The sequence below is a fragment of the Balaenoptera musculus genome, chromosome 6 (assembly GCF_009873245.2).
Source record: "Balaenoptera musculus isolate JJ_BM4_2016_0621 chromosome 6, mBalMus1.pri.v3, whole genome shotgun sequence".
In the NCBI taxonomy this organism is placed as follows: domain Eukaryota; kingdom Metazoa; phylum Chordata; class Mammalia; order Artiodactyla; family Balaenopteridae; genus Balaenoptera; species Balaenoptera musculus.
In genome coordinates, this window is record NC_045790.1 from 99,267,054 (window position 1) to 99,285,631 (window position 18,578).

The window sequence follows — 18,578 nt, forward strand, 5'->3', positions numbered from 1 at the left end:
ATCAACAGAAGCATAACAGCTAGCAAGAGGGATGTGAAAATCGCTTTTTTCTCAGCACAGGAGCATTCCCACCTTGAGGAAGAGGAGCGTCTGTCAGTTCTGGTGTTACACGCCAGGACATGACAAATTACAATCTTCATCTAGAGAAGTGATCAAAAGGCTGAAATGTCTCAAAATATGTCACATCAGGGTAGCTGAAGAAACTGGGATTGTTTATTGAGGTTGATTTCTAAAAGTTACAGGGTGCCTTTTATTTTTTTCTTTTCCTTTTGTTACATTTCCCAACAGCTGCCTTGAAGAAGAAAAATTCAGATTCACTTTCTGACACAGAGGGCCAGGGAAACAGATTGCAACTCAGTATAAGGAAAAACCTTCCAATAGTAGTTTCTGGAAATGATATGAGAGCTCTCCTGAGCAGTGAGAAGGCCATCAAGGGAGGTAATCAAGAGACACTGGAGAGATGTTGGACTACATAACTTCTGATGCTCCTCAAAACTCCAATTCCAAGCACATTGACACTCTCTTTCTTTCCTCCCATCAACACTGAAGAATCAGAGAAAACAAACTCTGAAAACCCAACGGAAGTTGGCTATAAATCAAAATTGGCTTAGCCCAGAAGACAGTTCCTGTGTCCCCAACCACCCAGCTCCTGCGCCTCTTCCCAGCTCCCCAAAATGCCCCCTGGAAGGTGGGATGCAACAAGGAAGACTCACCTTTCTTCTCAAAGTCCCCTTTCTCTTCCCCTGGTCGGCCCAGGCTGTCCAGGGTGTGGGTCACCTGACTGCCAAACTCATCCTCACGGGAGACGTGGTTGGCCCGCCGGGGCGGGTCCTCCTCCTCCTCGTAGTCATAGTCATCCAGGATGGGGGTCTCCCGGATGGGCACGCCGATGACGGAATTGTGGGCCTGCAGCCGGGAGGAGCGGAAGCTTTCCCGGGCCTGGGGGCCCAGCAGCACGGAGGGGATGTAGTGGATCTCGTGAGTGGCTTCCGTGCTGGCACTCTTCTGGGGGATGCGGCGACGCTTCTGCCAGCGCCGCTGGGCGTACAGCGCCACAGTGAACACCAGCAGCAGCAGCAGCAGTGCAATGAGGCCACCCTGCAGCGGGAGGGAAGAAGGACAAGCAAATGGGCCACTGCTCTTCGGGCCGGAGTGCCAGAGGGGGTCTTCCGTCCACCACACTCAGCCCAGATCCCTGGGTTTGGCTCTCAGACCCTCAGAGCAACCCCATTTCCAAACCTGGCTTTCTCATCAACAAGCTGTGTGACCTTGGACAAACTGCTTCACCTCTCTGAACCTTGCTTTTCACTTGTATAAGGGTGAGTAAGAACCCCTGCCCTTCCTTCTTCAGAAGGTCGCCATGAGGAGCAAATGAGATGGATAACGGTCACGCCAGAGTGATGCAGACTGCTAAACACTGGGATGAGTCAGGGCTGTGGCTTCACACACACAGTGTCTGAGTCCTGAATGTGCCTTCCACCAGCTGAGTGACCCCAGGACATTTGCTCACACCCTCTCAGCCTTGCTTCCTCATGTCTAGAATGAGTCCACTGAGGGCTCAAGAGACAGCAGCCTTTGTTCCATCCTGCTGGGAATACACAATAGTGTTGTCAAGTCAAACAATTTCTGCATAATGTATATTTTTATTATCATAAACACTGATTCCCAACAGGGGGCCTGGGACAAACTAGGCGCTTCATAAATATTTGTTGAATGAATGAATGAACAAATGCACTGTTCTAGGGCTCCCTTAATCAGAAATTTAAGGCATACTGATGTTTATTTTTCTTTAACACATCCAACCAGTAAATATTTGGTTGAGTCTGCACACCATACATGAAATTGAAACAGGCTAAAGTGTTTACGAATGGATCTTGCATGATTCATGAGACTCATGAAATATCCTGCTCTGTGAACTCCTCAAGGGCAGGGGTATTTCCAAAGCACGTCTGTGTTCCCCACAGAACCTGTCAAGGGCTGGAGGTGGAAGGTTTGTATTCTCCTCGCCTCCCTTCTTTCACTCTGTGCCAGAAGCATCTCCAATGAACAGGGGTAGCCCCTTCGGTTATCCTGCTTCACTTCATTATACATTGTGCTTTCTGCCTGGGAGATTCGGGGCCACTTTGTTGAGTCCCTGATGTGTAATCCCTACACTTGGGGAGGATCACGCTTGTGGTTTAGGGGGAGAGAGGCAAATAAATCAAGAGACTCTAGAACTCGGATGGTGCATAGCAGAGCAAGCTCTGAGCCTCACTGTGTGTGTGTGTGTTTGGTTTGGTGTTTTAGCTCTAAAGCCTGTATTCTTTCAACCACACCCATGTGGCTGATTGTTCTTCCCTAATTATGATCGCATTGAAGGCAAGGACAATTTCTGAAAACTACTTGTATAACATCTAGCAAAGATGACAGGTGTTAACTAACCCTGAATAGATTATCTTGGGTTGGGGGGGGGGGGTGACTGCTGTAAAGGATACCTGCTTAGGCCAAGAAGAACATTATTTACTAAAATGATTCAGCTGTCCTGCTGACTACATTAAAAAATGATGATTTCCTTTTGCAAGTCCTTCAACTCACTAAGCTAGAATTCACCACCTCCACGGGGGATGGGGAGTGGGTGGTAAGTGGGCTAACAGGCGACCAGGGTTGCAGGTATGGCTGAAAGCCCCGTCCTGACTCTGGAGGTGAGTTACTGTGGGATCCCCGGGAAGGTTTCTCTGGATGTCAGAACTCAAAAATAAATATACTTAAAAAAAAAAAAAAAAAAGCTATAAGTATGCGTATTTATGTGTATGTGTGTGTGTGTATGGGTACGATCTGTCAAGTGTATGTAAAATGTATGTGTGTGATTGGGCTTGACATATATACACTAATATGTATAAAATGGATAACTAATAAGAACCTGCTATATAAAAAAATAAATAAAATTCTAAAATTCAAAAAAAAAATGTGTGTGTGCATAGTTTAGTACCTCTGGAGCCCTAGAAAAACAAGAACAAACCCTTTTTTCCCTCCACAGAACATAAAATAGAGATTGCTCTACATCTAGAAATCATGTGTGATGTGGTATTACTTGTCAGTTTTTTACACCAGGGATAAGAAAGGAAAGAGACAGAGGGGGGAGTGTGGACAGGAGAGATAATACGAAAGATAAGTGAAGAGAAAAAGGAGGCAGGAAGAACACTATCACTCAAGAAAACAGTAGCAGGCCCTCTCCTTACTACTTTTACTTAATGTTATTTTATTTAATCTTTAAGGCAATCCTCTGTAATAGTTTCTGTTCCATAAATGAAATGAGGGAAAGGTGGTTCAGAGAGGTTAAGTAACTTGCTTAAAGTCACACAGGTTTTGATCCTAGGTCCAACTGGGAATAAAAGGCCAGGATGTGGTAAGGCAGGGATTTGAACCCAGTTCTTCACTGCATAGCCAGTGGCTATTTGACAGCGTAGTGATTCTACAGAGAAAAGGAAGGGAAAGGAAAAGTGGGAAAGATGGTGAGTGTGCACAAAGTAAAAGGGAATCCCGAGAAGGAAAAGGAAAACATTGTTTTCAAATCCAGGATTCAGTGGGCACATCTCGAGGCAAACACTTCAGAGAAGCTTTTAATTTTGGTCCATGGATACCCTTCGGGAAATTGCCTTGCCTGACTCAGCCCTCTATCCTCTCCCCTTTGGGTGTTTCATGCGCTGTGAGGGGCAGACCTTGCCTGGTTCCAGAGCCCTTTATTCCCGGCCCCTTCTGCCCACCCTGATTATGGGTGTTTGACCCTGTGGGCAGACCCAGGACCAAAACTGACCTGGGAAAGATGAGGTTTAACGAACCTGTCCACAGGCAACCACCACCACTCCTCCCTCCCCCCACTGTATCCCAACAAGCCTCCCTGGATTCCCACGCAGCCCTGGATCAGCTCATAAAGCACCCCCAGGGAGCTCCTGGAGGGCAGGAAGCCCCATCCTTTGCTTCCAGAGCCCTCTAGCTGTATCTGGCACAGAGGCTAAGAGCTGACCTCAGACTGACACAGTTTTAGTCCAGATTCTACTGCGTAAGAGGCTGGGTGACCTTGACTAGGTCACTACTTTTCAGAGCCTTGGTTTCTTCATTGGTTAAACAAGGGCAGTATTCAGGGTCACCTCAATGGATCACTGTGAGGCTAAGTGAGATGCCTGCAGAATATTTAGTGCCGTGTGGGACACATGGAACTGCTCACAGACTGTTAGCTATTGCTATTGCCAACGGCATTCAGCAAGTGTATATTTAATGTTGAATGAATAAATGAATGAATGAATGGATGACTGACCTTCTGCCCCTGAATGCTCATTCTGCAAAACTTGTCTTGGGTCCCTAAATCCTTCTCAGTCTGGACCAAACACTTACATATGCTGTCATTTACCTTTACATATGTGCACATAAGGCGTCGTTGTCCTATGTTACGTGAGGAAAGAGGCCCAGAGACAGGAGGCTGTTAACCCAGGTAGTGTTGCTGAGATTCAGGCTCACTGCATCATGGCTTCACAATTTTGCTTGCGGTGGGAAGGGACAGGCGCACCCAAGGTGTAATCAGCCCCTGTCCAGCCTCACCTCTGCCTCCTCAAATTACCTCGGCAACTTCAGGCACAGATTTCCCAGCCTAGGGAGCTTCCAGAAGGAGGCGGCAGAGGAAGACCACCCAGGTCCCTCAGCCCACTTTGATGGAAGCTGAGCTTGGGAGTCCCTTTAGCTCAATGGTCTGCTGATTCATTTGATATGACCCCAGGCCAGTGGCTCCAGCCCTCCTATTGGGGCACAGGCTCCCTTCCCTCACTCCCCAGCCTGCCCTGACCTCCGCTCCCACCAGCTCAGCTAAGCCAATGACCACACAGCTTCCATTACAGATCAGGGTTTCATTGTGAAAACTGGGCCAAAAGAGAATTCCAGTAATCAAGATCTCACTGTGCCACTGACCAACGGAAACAGACATCCCCAGGCTGGGCTCCTAAAGGGCTCAGGGGGCCTCACCCAAGACATAGCAGCAGCTCGGGGTGATGTTTCAAGCACCACTGACCAGCCCTACCTTCAGAGGTAGGCTCAGAGCATGCAGGAAAAGGTTCTGAATTCAAGTCTACTCACTATGTGATCTCGAATTTCCCAGATGCCCTAGAGACCCTCCGTTCACTCATCTGTAAATTCAACTTGGTAATACTTGGAATAGTATAGCACATAGTTAGGGGCAAAGACTGGGGGTCAGAAAGACGTCTTTAAAATCTCATGCTATCACATAAAAATGGGGCAATCCTGGACAAAGGGCTGAACCTTTCTGAATCACAATTTTTTCATTCACAAGACCGTGTGAAAAGCGTCCTTAGAGAGGGAGGTTAGATGTGAGTTCCTGGACACGGAGTGCTGTGCTCAGTGCCTGGCACGCGGTAAACCCGTGATGCTCACGATACTCATTCATGGTATCCGCAAGGTTGTTGTGCAAATGAAATCTAAACACCACTGTGACGGCCCTTGCCAACTGAAGGGTGCTGTGCACAGGCAAAGGAGCTCAAGAGAACCACAGAGCCACCTCTGTCCTAGTGGAACATTTCACCCAAAGAAAGCAGATGAGTGACTCAAAATCGAGAAGAAACTATGATCTGCATCCACCCGGATGGGTCCGGGCTGCCGTGCCGCTCCACTCCTGCAGAGCTGAGCCCCCTCTTCTCTGCAGTCTTCCTTCACCAGGGCAAGCAAACAGAAAAGCAGGCGCTGACTCTGGAAAGGGGAGCAGGGCGGAGTGTCCAGCCACTGAGGCCACCCGCCAGGAGCAAACACAGACCCCAGCGGTGGAGAAAATGCTGCAGGGCAAGCAGGGAGCCCAGGAGGGGAAAGAGGATGTAAGGAGAAGGCTGTGAACTTTTAGAAAGCAAGTTAAGAAGAGGCCAAGGCTCAAGGGGTGGCAAGCTGAGGTCCTGCTGGCCTCAGGGACAACCCGAAGCCAAATCTGATGTGGACTGTGTTTCCTCTAGGCAGCCCAAGACAGACAAGGTTGGACATGTGGCCATGAGTTGCAGAAATAAAAATCTCAGTCTGTTCGTTAGGGGTAGGTTTCTGTGAGACCGCAAGCAGCACAAGCCTCGGGTGATTAGTTTTACCTTCTTATGGGTCTGAAGTTGTCACTGAGCTGTCAGGCAGGAAGTGGGAAAGAGACAGGAGAAGGAATATGTGTTCCCATCCGTCCTGGAACCTTCCCTACTAGAAGCCTCTCTAATGATAGAAGCTCACTCCTTCTATTACGGGTCTCAGATCCCTCAGTGGAGCCAGGCAAGGGTGAGCGTGAGCGATGTCAAGGGCGGAGTTATGTGATGGGGTAAGCAGGTATCCTGGGGGCACACAGGCCAGCGTGGGAGCCCCTGTCCCTGCTTGCTGTTGGCCATGACAAGTTGGCTGCGACATTCTACCTCCTTGTGCTACAACAGACTCACCTAAAAAATGTGCTGATTGGTCCCAATGTGAAGGGTTAAGCTAAGGATTAAACAAGACAATGAAAGATCTAGATAAAAGTCTGGCTCCACAAATGTCAGCACCACCAGCCTCAGTCCTTCAGCCTCTCTATTCCTCTATCCCAAATCCAATCCTTTCATACCCTTCCCCTTTGTTTGAAACCCCTTCCTGGCTCCCTTCTCCCACCCTCAGAATAATGTCCCGATCCCTAGCCTGGCACCTAAGCCCCTTCGTGCCTAGGTCTCTGCTTCCTTCTCATGCCTCCCTTCCCTACAAGTCCTAACCTCATACCCTGTCCTGGAGTCACACTGTGTGATTAGCATCTTCTCAAAGTGTGATGATCTGAGCACTTCCCCAATGGCTTCTTCCTCAGCCCAGAGCGCTCAATCATTCCCTCCTCGTGGTGGTTCGAATAATACCCACCCCCAAAATCGTGTCCAACCAGAACCTCAGAAGGTCATCTTATTTGGAAATAGGGTCTTTGCAGTTGTAATTGATTAAGATGAGGTCATACTGGATTGGGTGGGCCCTAAATCCAAGGACTGGTGTCCTAATAAGAAGAATAGAGGGGACTTCCCTGGTGGTCCAGTGGTTAAGACTCTGCACTTCCAATGCAAGGGGCGCAGGTTCTATCCCTGGTCGGGGAACTAAGATTCCACATGTCCCACAGTGCGGCCAAGAAAATATACTGAAAACAAAAACTTTAAAAAAAGGAATAGAGGACACACACGCACACACACACAAACACACACACAATCATGTGAAGACAGAGACTAGATTGATGCATTTACAAGCTAAGGAAAACCAAGGATTGCCAGCAACCATCAAAAGCTATTGGGAGGCATGGGACAGATTCTCCCTCAGAGCCTCCAAATGAGCAAACCCTGCTGACATCTTGATCTGGGGCTTCTGGCCTCCTGAACTGTGAGAGAATAAACTCCTGTTGTTTTAAGCCCCCCAGTTTGTGATAATTTGCTATGACAGCCCTAGGAAGCTAATATACTCCTCTTCATCTGCTCAGCTCAACTCACCCAGCCATCTCAGCTGGGACATCACTTCCTCAGGGAAGACCTTTGCCTCTGCATGTTGGGATGAGGCTGAGCTCCCTTCCCTCACAAATCCCATGGTTGTCAGTTATCCGGCTACACTGCTACCACCTAATCATCTGGTTGACCATTTTCCCACTCTAGTTTCTGAGCTTTCATTTATCCAGCCTAAAACATAGTGCTTGGCCCAGGAAGGTGCTTAATAAACATCCAGAAGCCTAAAATCTTGCCCAGACTTTGCCAGAGGAGTGTAAATCTGACCCCAGCATCCAGAGGGCACCTGATCAGACCTTGCATGGCCCCTCTTTGCTGCTCTGCCTTTATCCCAGTGCTCGTGCCTCCAGCTGGTTTGCTTACATACACAATATCAAACGCTGAAAACCACACAGAGGTGAAAAATAAAAAGCACCCCCAAAACCACCCCACCGAGAGAGCCTTCTGAAAAGTCAAAGTTAGAACTCCATTCAGCCTGGCCCCATTTTAATCTATTTTTCTGGTTAAAACATCCAGGCACAGGAGAAGGAGCCAGAGAAAGGAAAGAAAGGGATAATGTGAGAAATGCTTTATTTGACAACGTGTCATTCGGAAACTGATTATTTCTGTCTTTGGCCTTTTTAATATTCCCTCACAACGGCCAAGCCACAAAAGGCTTTGGTATTCTAAGAATGGATTTATAATAGTCTGTTAGGCAGTGATAAGAACATGGGCCTTTAATCCTCAGAGCTGCGAACATGCATATTCTCCCAAGTAACGTCCTTCCCGTCTCGTCACTTGTGTCTGGTCCCGACAGCCAGCCCCAGGACAGCTGAGGCCTGATGATCCACTGGGTGTTCCCCTGGCCATTTGCTGAGTGACAGCTAGCAGGGAAAGGGGCTGGGTCTCCAAGTTCTCTGGGACGTCTTCTTTCAGGCCTCAGACTGTGTGTAAGCTGGAGGGATTATTAGAAAACAGTCCAAACCCTTGGTGCTACAGGTAAGGAAACAGGCACAGAGAGTGGAAGTGACTTGACCGAGATCACAGAACATCCTGAAATGGTTTTGGAGGCAGACTATGTAGCCAACACTCCCCAAAGTTGCTGAGAAACCATCAATCCTGACAGTTTGATCTACAAAATAGTTTCTTTCCCCAACCCTTCTTTCTCTCCATCCTATGTCCCAGTCACCATTACCTTTCACCATGATAATTTCAATACACTCTGAACCATCTCCCAGGCTTTATTCCATCTCCTTCACTGTTCTCAACCCATCTTCTATCATAACTAAGGCACAGCGGGAAACAAAGCCCCTCCCCACTGAGTAAGCTGGAAAGTCCTGCAGTTTGACAGTTCATGGTCATCAATAGCTTAACTTATGTCTCAAAATGTATGCTTCTGAGATAATCTTCTCGAAATGCATGCTTCCCCCATCCATGCCACCAACCCTACTGTGTGCCTACGATAGGGCACCATGCTAAGTATTCAACCACATGGGAACTCCCTGTTCCTATTTAATGTTCTGAGATTTCCTCTGCCTGGAATGCTGCCCTCCTTGTTATTCCTCACCCCCACATCTGTAAGCTGAACTATCAGGCAGACTTCACGGCTACCTTCACTGCCATCTCCTTGGTGAACTCCTCTGGGATCTCCCAGTCTGCAGCCTCAGCCAGAAGGAATCGCTTTACCCTCCGAATTCCCAGAATACTTCATCTCAACCCTTACTTCAGGAGCTTTAGCATCTTCTACCTTGTATTAGAGTTACTGATGCTCAAGCTCCCCAATTGGTTAGATGATTATACCCATTGCTCAGATGAAAAAGTGGAGGCTCGGAAGATAAACTCGCTTGAGAACACACAGCACAGTGGCAAATATATGGGATAAGACCTCCCACCTGGGGCTATTTCCAGTAAAACTGCAGGCCCACTCCCTCACAGACTGGGAATGGCCACTGGAGCTGCAGGAGAATAAGATGATAACATAGGTCAGAACCATAGTGCAAATGGCATGACTATTCTTTAGGCATTAAGGATCCGAGCCTTTTTTTTTTTTAAGCAATAGAGTGGTGAGATCACATTGGATGTATGTGGTGAGGAGACTGGAAACTGGGAGACCAGTGAGATAGCTATTCACAATCGTCTAGGACAGCACTTCTCGACTGGGGGCAATTTTGCCCCGCAGGAGACATTTGGTAATGGAGACATTTTTGGCTGTCACAACTAGGGAAAAGGTGTTACTGGCATTTAATGGGTAGAGGCCAGGAAATCTGTAAGCATCCTACATGCACAGGATAGCCAGGAACAACAAAAAATTATTTCTTTCAATAGTGCAGAGGTTGAGGAAGCCCTGGTCTAAGAGAGAGAAGATGAGACCTGAGATTAGGGCAGTTGAAGTGAGTAGTTAGCTAATGGGATAGAAATAAGACACACCACAGGGTGGAAAGAATTGGTGTTTGATTGGCAGGAAGGGGAGAGAAAGAAAGTGCCAACGTGACAGTGAGGTGTGGATTCTGTCACTGGCTTAGAGATGAATCTATGTGTTAATTTTTTTCCTAGGTAAGCTCCCAGAAGGTTATGAAAGATCCCAGCACAGAATCAAATGAAGAGATAAGTTTACACGTGTGAACAATTAGAAGCGGATAAATGCACAATAACAAAGATGTGTATGTATATAATATATATTATATACATGTATGTATGTATTCATGTGGATAAAAATATATTCACAACTATCTTTATCTATATCTATATATCTATATCTATCTATCTATATATATATATATATAGCTGGCTATATTTATCTATAGTTATCTCTTTGTCACTAGACAGATGTAGGGTGACCTATTTAAGGAGGTCCCATTATAGAAAATGAAACCTTTTTCTTTTAAAGTAATCATCTACTTATAATGTATCTTTTAGTGACCCTATTTTATTTCCCAAGATGATGACAAGGGAATAAAGTGAAAATGCAGAAATTCTTTGAGACATACTCACTCCCCATCCAGCTCAAACTTTCTTAATCATCTTTAGATCAGATCAGAATAGGGGCCAAATCCTGGGCGATCATTCTGAATGCTATAGCAGTTCATCAAGAGGAAAGCTAACGAACATTGAGTCAGGCAGACATGGATTTGACTCATGGCTGTGCTACCTTTCCTTTGGGTGTCATTGGTATATCACTTGTGTTTCTTTAGTTTTCTCACCTATAAATTGGGTCACTAACACCTAACTGAGAGGGTTTGGGGAGGATTAAATGAGATTGCATTATAGAACACTGAGCATAATGGCTTGCAAGTAGTAGAAGTCAGGAAATGTTAGCTTCCTTGTTATTGATGCAAGGCCTTGTTTCCTGAAAAGTTAGATACAAGGCAATGGTGAAGCCACCAAACTCCCTCCATTAAAGTATGAGATATTCTCTGTACAGTCTCCCAAAACATTCCCCTGATCACCCTGCTCTCCTCCTACAGATTCCAAGCTGTGTGACCTTGACCATGGCCCTTCCCCTCCTCAGGGCGAGTAGATAAAGTTGGCTGGTTTCTAACAGTCCTTCCAGCTCCAATATTCCAGATCAGAAAAGCAAAGGCAAACGTGAAAGCATTTTTGAACAGATGAAATATATATATTTTCATGACATCCGCCTCGCATTTCAGTTGTATAAGCATGAACTAACACCACTGAAACATCCTGTATCCCTCGCACCATCTCACGCAGCTGTGCTTTCGCTCATGCCACTCACTCTGCCTGAAATGTCCTTCCCCCACTTCTTTGTCTAGTCCTTTAAACCTCAGCTCTTGGGTTATGAGTTCTCAGCAAGCCTTTGTGAAACTTGCTGTCTCTGGCTGGTTAAGTACTCACCTGTTAGGACCCTCAGTGACTCATGCTTCTGTCTTCCAACTACCCTCTCATCACCCTGAGTGCCCCTGGAGGGCATCCTTAATCAACTCCATGTACCCAAGACCAAGCCCAGGGTCCAATACTGAGTAGATCTCATTATGCATTGATTGTATTTCTACAGTGAGAGGCAGTGAAAGGAAGGGCAGGGTTTTATTTATTTCTGAATAAATTTGAATGGTACATTGTACATAGTAGATCCTCAATTACTTCTTGGAAGAATTAATGAATGAATCCATTATAAATGCCTCTTTGACGGTAGGTGACTGACATATACCTATATCTATCTGTGTGGCAATTCTCCATCTGTGTGGGAGAGAGAGCTGAAAACAATTCACAGGAGGCACTTAGCACAAATCAGTATCCTTCTCCACATCCTCAGGTGGCCTCTCAAGTTCTGTCAGAAATCCCACTCTGAAGATGGATGGGGGGGCACCTTTGAGAGGATTGATTTTTTTCCTATTCTTTGAGTCATGAAGATAAACAGATGAACCCAAGTGACTGTGGAGGAGCCTTGCACTCATTCACTGATTCACTCATTCACCAGATTAAGGGCATGCCTGGAACCAGGCAGGCCCAAGTTCAAGTTCTTGCTCTACCACTTTCCAGTGGTGTGACCTTCTCTCTGTGAAGCTCAGTTTTTGCAGTCCTAACATGGAATAAACCCTTTCACCAAAATGGGCTGTTGTGAGGATTAGATAAGATGATGTATGTAAAATATGTCATACAGCCCTTGACCTATAAAAAAACATCCAATACGTGGCCGTTATTGGCTTGACTGTTACTGCTGTTACTGTCATGCCCCGTCCCTGTGCCAAACCTTCTTCCTAGATTTAGGAATACCCAGATAAGGCCGCAAGAACTTGCAGTCAGTCTGGGGAAATAGATAAGTAAGCAGATAATGACTGCAATGCCCAGTTTGATAAGCTCTATGCCAAAAGGAAACAGAGTAAGAAGCAAAGGTTCTGACAGCTTCTAAGTGCAAAACATAGAAGAAGTGGGAATAAAAAGGACTTCCCTGTCATTCCAATTACAGTTAAGTTCAAAGGTGGCGGAGTCGGCTGGCCCATCTAACCAAGTATACTCATACCCAAAATGTGACAGAGAGACTGGGTAACCAACTAAACAGCCTGGGTAACCATGCAGGAGGTGATGGCCCTGCGTTCCGGTAACTGAGCTGTCGTGTACCAGCTGTGCAGCTTTGGGTGGGCCATTGCCCTTCTCTAAGCCTCAGTTTTCTCACTGGGAAGTTGAGGAGAGCAGTCTTCACAGAATGGGGCTATTGTGAGAATTAAACAAGTAAATGCACAAAGCATTCAAGACGATGTTTAGAACAAAGCCAGTGGTCAGTAAATGGCAGTTTAAAAAATTCTGACAGAGGAAAACTGCCTTAAGAAAGAAATCAGAAAACTTATGTCCTAGCCCTGGCCCTACCCCCTCCCTCATAAACTGAAGAAGTTTGCAGAAAGTTCACTGGTGCTCATGTGTAATTTTTTAACGAGGTGGCCGTAGCAGCCCTGTGAGTGAAGCGCTCTTCATTTAACAGACAAGGAAAGACAGCTGCCTAGAAGTGCCTTTGCCCAAGGTCGCAGAGTCAGTTAGAGGCAGGGCACACATTTGGTTCCAGAATCCAGAGTCCATGATAATCCTGAAGCTCTCAGTTTGTCCCTAGAGTCGGTGGTATCCGGAGCCTGTGGCCTTTGCTCAGGGCATCGTTCTCAGGGAATGTGCTGCAGACACACACGGTCCATGGAGAGGTCCCTAATACTGTGCCAACCTTAAACCACTGTGCCAACAGCCCAGCCTCCTGAGACAGAAAAGAGAGCTCGGACTCTCATGGAAGCCGGAGGCTACGGAGAAGCTAGTCAACACTTAATACACTCAAAATAACTTTCATACAGGCAGGGAGCTTTGCACGTGAGCTGGCTTCTTGAGAAATCTTGGGTGGGGAAAGGAGGTTTGGTGGAGGTGCTGGTCTGCAAACAAGACACAGCCTCATCGGTGAAGACCTCCCTTTGCACCCCTGGTGAATGAACGGCGCCCCTCACTCTGGTGTCCATCACAGCATCTCTGTCTCTTTTCCTTGATTTAACTGGTTTCAAAGGGGACTTACCTCTCCCTGCTGTTATATTATACATTCATGTGTTAACTTTGTTTATGGGTCTAATGGAATAGAACTTCCATAAGATAGGACCTCCATTTTGTTCATTACTTTATTGTCAGTGCTGAGAGTAGCACTCAGTGCTTTGTTGGTGCTTACTAAATATCTTTTGGATGGATGGATGGATGGATGGATGGATGGATAAGTGGATAAATGAGTGGGTAGATAGATGTCTCCACAAATGGCCTGGAAGCCCCAAAAGGGAAAGGGCTGAGTCTGAAGCATCCTTGAGTCCTGTCCTAGGGCTAGAAGACTGGAAGATACTTAGTGAATTCACACACACACACACACACACACACACACACACACTGCTGTTAGCCCCCTCCTAGGGCCAGGGAAGGAGCACTGTGGGTAATTAAAAGGCAAACAGGACAACAGTCAGGCTACTTCTCCTTGCTTTGGGGGCAAAGAGGAGAAGTTGGTCTGCATTCCAAGCCTGTTTAATCATTTACTTACTTGTAAATGCTCAGGAGACTATGAACCAGAAAGCAAAGAGGTGAGGTGGTGTCCGACCCAATTATTCATGCACAATCACCTTCTACAGAAAGCAAACTGATAGCTATACCTATTTGCTATTGCTAGTCCTATACCTGGATGGAAATAATAGGACTTTAAGTGAAAGGGCACGTCCATGATGTAGCATCAAGTCCTGGCTGTCACTGATCAACCATACAGCCCTGGGTCAGCCACTTCACCTTTCTGAGCCTCAGTTTCCCCATCTTTAAAAAGACCATGATAACAGGTACCTTTTCCTCTTTATGTAAGGACCCATCTTGAGACTCATGTTTATAAGAGAACTTTCTCTGTTGCAAAGTGATTTACACAGAGCAATGCTTAGTAAAATAAGTGTTGAAAAAGAAAGAAGAAACCCAATACCAGCAGTAACTCCGGCAGAGAGTCACTGAAGTCACAGAAAGCAAAGCTGTAAACCCAGAGGCTTTCCAATATTTCCAATGCCTTCATAATCTACCCATCAAGTTTCTTCAAAACTTATCACAAGTCACACACTAGGGGTCTTTTGGAGGCACTGTTTTGCTGCCATTTCCCAGCACCAGTGATGGAGCTGTCAACTGTCTGGAAGGCGTGTTGTGACAGCCTGGGGGGGTCTCCCCTACTGGGCCTGATCAGGAAAACCCCGGGAAAGGTAGTTACTAAGGGTAGAGGGTCAAGCACAAGATGACAACCAATGAGAACAGCGAAGAGAGGGGACTCAAGGGGAGGCTGATTTGAGCAATGACAGAGGCGGGAAGCAAAAATCGCTCAGTGACCTCCTTGCAGCCATCAGGGCTGACCTGGTACGATTCACCCTTTCCTCTTCACCTTCCTGCTCCTTGTCTCCTGAGTTTTCAAAAACACAGAATTCAGCATTTCCTGAGTACCCCAAGTTAGCGGAGAGAATCGCCAGCCACCTACTGCCTTACCCTTAGTAACTCTTCTTACCTAGGTGATGCCCTCCGCCCTGAACCCAGGGCACAGGCTGCAGGAGGCGCTGGTAGGTGATGCTTTACTTTCTTGTTCAGGGAACATCCCAACTGAAGCACGGTTAAGCCCCTACCCCCGCCATGAGTGCTAAGCACCTCAGAACGTGTTCCCTGAGGCCTTGCTGTCACAAGCTGGGCTGCTCCAAGGCAGCTGTCCAAGTTCTGCTTCCCCAATCCCTCCCTAAGATTCTGCATCTATATCCTTCCAAGGACCCCCCTCAGATCCAGCCCCAGCTGGGCTTCCAAGACTGTACATTGTCCTTAGCTCAAATCCAGGGTGAAGTACAGGAACCCCAAACCTCAGCACTTCATAGCCTAAAGGGGTCAGTGATAGCTCGCCCAAACCAGCCACCCAAGAAGACATATCATTCAGGGGCCACTAGAGCCTGAGGCTGGAAGGATGAGGTATGGGAGAGCCCAGGAACTGTGTCAATTAAAGAGGAATTAGATGCAGCTCAACTAAATGACCATGTCATAGAGTCACTTCCTTCCCATGTTGGTGACGGGTTGAGCTCAATCAAGAACAACTAGCTTGGGTTCCTGGCCCCTCCAGAGCCCTGTGGATTTTGAACCAACCAGAACACCCTGGAGGAACAGGTGGAGGTGGGATAGGACTGCCCCAGAGAAAGTCCCTGTTTCTGAATCTCATCTTAATCCTGTGCCCCCAAGGAAGCTGGGGATATCCATTTCCAAGGCTGCCAAAAAAGTCACCACAAACTGGGTGGCTCAATACCCACTACTTGGTCCATAGATGTTCTCAGCAAATTGTTCTGTTACTATTATCATATTCACCAACAACTGCATTGTCTCTCTTTCCTTTATAGGGAATATTTGTGTGTGTGTGTGTGTGTGTGTGTGTGTGTGTGTGTGTGTGTGTGTGTTTCTCTCTGTCTCTCTCTGAAAGCTTTTACATCCCCCTGCCTTTTATCCATACTGTTCTGAAATTGCACCACAATGCAACTAGGTGTGGGTTTTTCCTCTCCTTTTTGTTCTCAGTGGACACTTTCAATTTGAATATTTGTTTCTTTCTTCTGCACAGGGAGGAATTTTGGCATGATTCCCTCCCTCCCATTGTCTGTGCCTGGTTTCTGGGGCTCCTCCCCCTTTGCTGTCAACAAGAGAGTTTTCTAGGGGCTTCGCCAGGGTCTCCCGTTCGTGAAGCCTCCCTGGATGCAGGGCTGCGTGCCCTTCCAGGAGGCAGAGAGCAGGCTGGCAGTGGAACTCCTGAGGAAAGCAGGGAGGGGCCAGATTCTGGAAGGATGCCCTGTCTCCAGTTTCCCTCAAGCAATCGCTCCTCACTCAAAAGGAGGATATCACGGAAAATTGCTGGACCTAAATCAGTATCAGGCTCAGTGGAAGCCAGGAGTTCAGAACTTAATTCTCTTAATGAGATTTTTGGGCAAGTCACTCAAGCTTCTTTCCTCACCAGTCAAGTGGCAATGATGATTTACCGTCCCTGACTCCCAGGGTGGTTGGGAGAAGCAAATGAGAGGATACAGGTGAAGAGGCTTTGAAAATCACTAAGTGCTATTTACATACACGTGTATGTATGTAAGCAATACACATGCATGAAATTAAAATATACTCTCAAAACTCTCACTGCATTATAAATACTGAAACCTACATTTCTGCTCATCCTTCAAGATCCAGTTGAAATGGCCCTGTTACTATTTATTTGACTCAGCACCTGAAATAATTGTCTTGAATTTAGAACCACACTTAAAAAAAAGCAAGAAAGAAAAGGATATATTTAAACAAGAGAACTGCACACAGGGCACAGCAGCACCGACTGTGAGTAGTGGACATTCAGGCTGACCAAGGAAGACAGCAGTTTCATGTTTCCCATCGCATTTTCCCTCTGGATTATAAATGCTCACTGAGTGTAGCAGTGAGAAAATGACCCAACTTCTTAAATTTCTGTCTCCGTATCTCTTGTCATAAAACATATATAGGTTAATTCATGCAAATTAAATGTGCATATGATAGGACTCCACTGTTATAAAACGCTTCTTGTATCTGTCTTATGAACTGGAGATCCCTCCCTGTAAGATTCCATTTGGACCAATGACTCCCCGCTAAGATGTTGATGGACTCTCGCTGTAACAGAAGCGTGTCTTTGCAATGCTGTATACAAGGGCTGGGCAGCAGGAAGGGGAGTCACAGGAGAAGTAACTGGCAGAGGGCTAGAGGCAGAGACAACCCTCTCTCCCCAGATCAGAGAAGGCAGCAGTGGTACCCAGCTGCCCGCAACCAGGCTGCAAAGGAAGCTGTGGGCAGGGATGGATGGTGTCTGGGATGCAGAGTTGAGACTAGTTAAACTCAGCAGAGACCATACAGACGTGCCCGGCATCCAGACCACTGCCCCCTGACCCCGCTTCCCCTTTCTCTTCCCGGTCCTCCAGTGCCAGCTAAGCTCTCCTGATCAGGCCACGCGTCTCATACCATGCTCATGCCATGCTCATGCCATGCTCACGCCATGCTCGGCAGGGGCTGGAGAGAAACCTGGCGGGAGCAGACACACTCATCTTTCTAAACTAAAATCTCCCTTTCCAACTGTCAGAGGAGAAAGAAAGGAACTCAGAGTTCTTCAGGTTAGCCAACACTGTTATCATTAGTTTGTGAACGCTTTCCTTTTTAAAAAATCTTCATTGGGTACCCATTTCTGGAAAAAAACACAACATAAAAAATTTCCAATTCAAGTGAAGATTGGGAGTCTGAAATTTCTAGGGTTCCATGGAACAGAACTAGAAAAAAAGGACTCTTTCATTTTGCCAAGGGGAATATCAAGACATTCATTGGCATTGACAGATTAATTGCACTAACAGAATCAATCTTCACAGGGAATCTGAGGTTGGTGCTAACATACCCATTTTGCAGGTAAGAAAACTCAAAGATGTTATGTCATTTGCTCCAGGTCCCAAAATGAATCTGTATCAGACCCGACCCATGATCAGAACCCAGACCTGTAAGACTCAGTAGAAAATCTGGGAGGGTTTCTTCTCCCCTCTGGAAAAATCTCCTCCCATCTAAAAGCATATTACTGTAACTACAAGCAAACAATACAAACAACCACCACTGCAACAAAACAGCATCATTTGCACAGCACTTAGGTTTAAAAGCCTTTCCCTGCAGTACTCCCTCATTTGAGCAGCTAGCTCTGCATTACACAGCTGGGACCAGGGCGAGGCGAGGGAGGCACTCATCTTGCATGCAAAATGTAAAGGAATGCCAAAAACTCAGTAATCAAGATAAATAATATTTTAATACACTACTTTAAAAAATCAAAATGAATGCATTCCTGAGTGTTTTGACAACCCTTTCAATTCCATGCCCAAGATGAGTGAAGCATTCATTCCCCTACTCTAGCCCCAGCCCTACAGTCTGAAGATCTCTGAAATGGGGAGAAAATGTATTATTGTACTATTTTACTATGAGGAAGGTGATTAAATAACATTTCCAGGGAACTAAAGGCAGGTCCTTCTGACTCCAGGCCTTAAGCTCCTCTTAGGCCAGCTGTGGGCCTCTCAGCCCCGGGAATCCGGTGATGTCGGTGTGATGGGGCTAGGGTAG

General features: G+C 46.6%; 1 protein-coding gene across 2 annotated transcripts in view; it reads right to left on the reverse strand.

The window, feature by feature from the left end:
• ASTN2 (astrotactin 2) overlaps positions 1-18,578 on the reverse strand; it is a 902,613-nt gene that overhangs the window by 682,204 nt on the left and 201,831 nt on the right. For both annotated transcript variants that reach the window (XM_036855709.1, XM_036855708.1), the window contains exon 3: positions 714-1,098. In XM_036855709.1, coding sequence (XP_036711604.1) covers positions 714-1,098 — 385 coding nt within the window. The remainder of the gene's footprint in view (positions 1-713; positions 1,099-18,578) is intronic.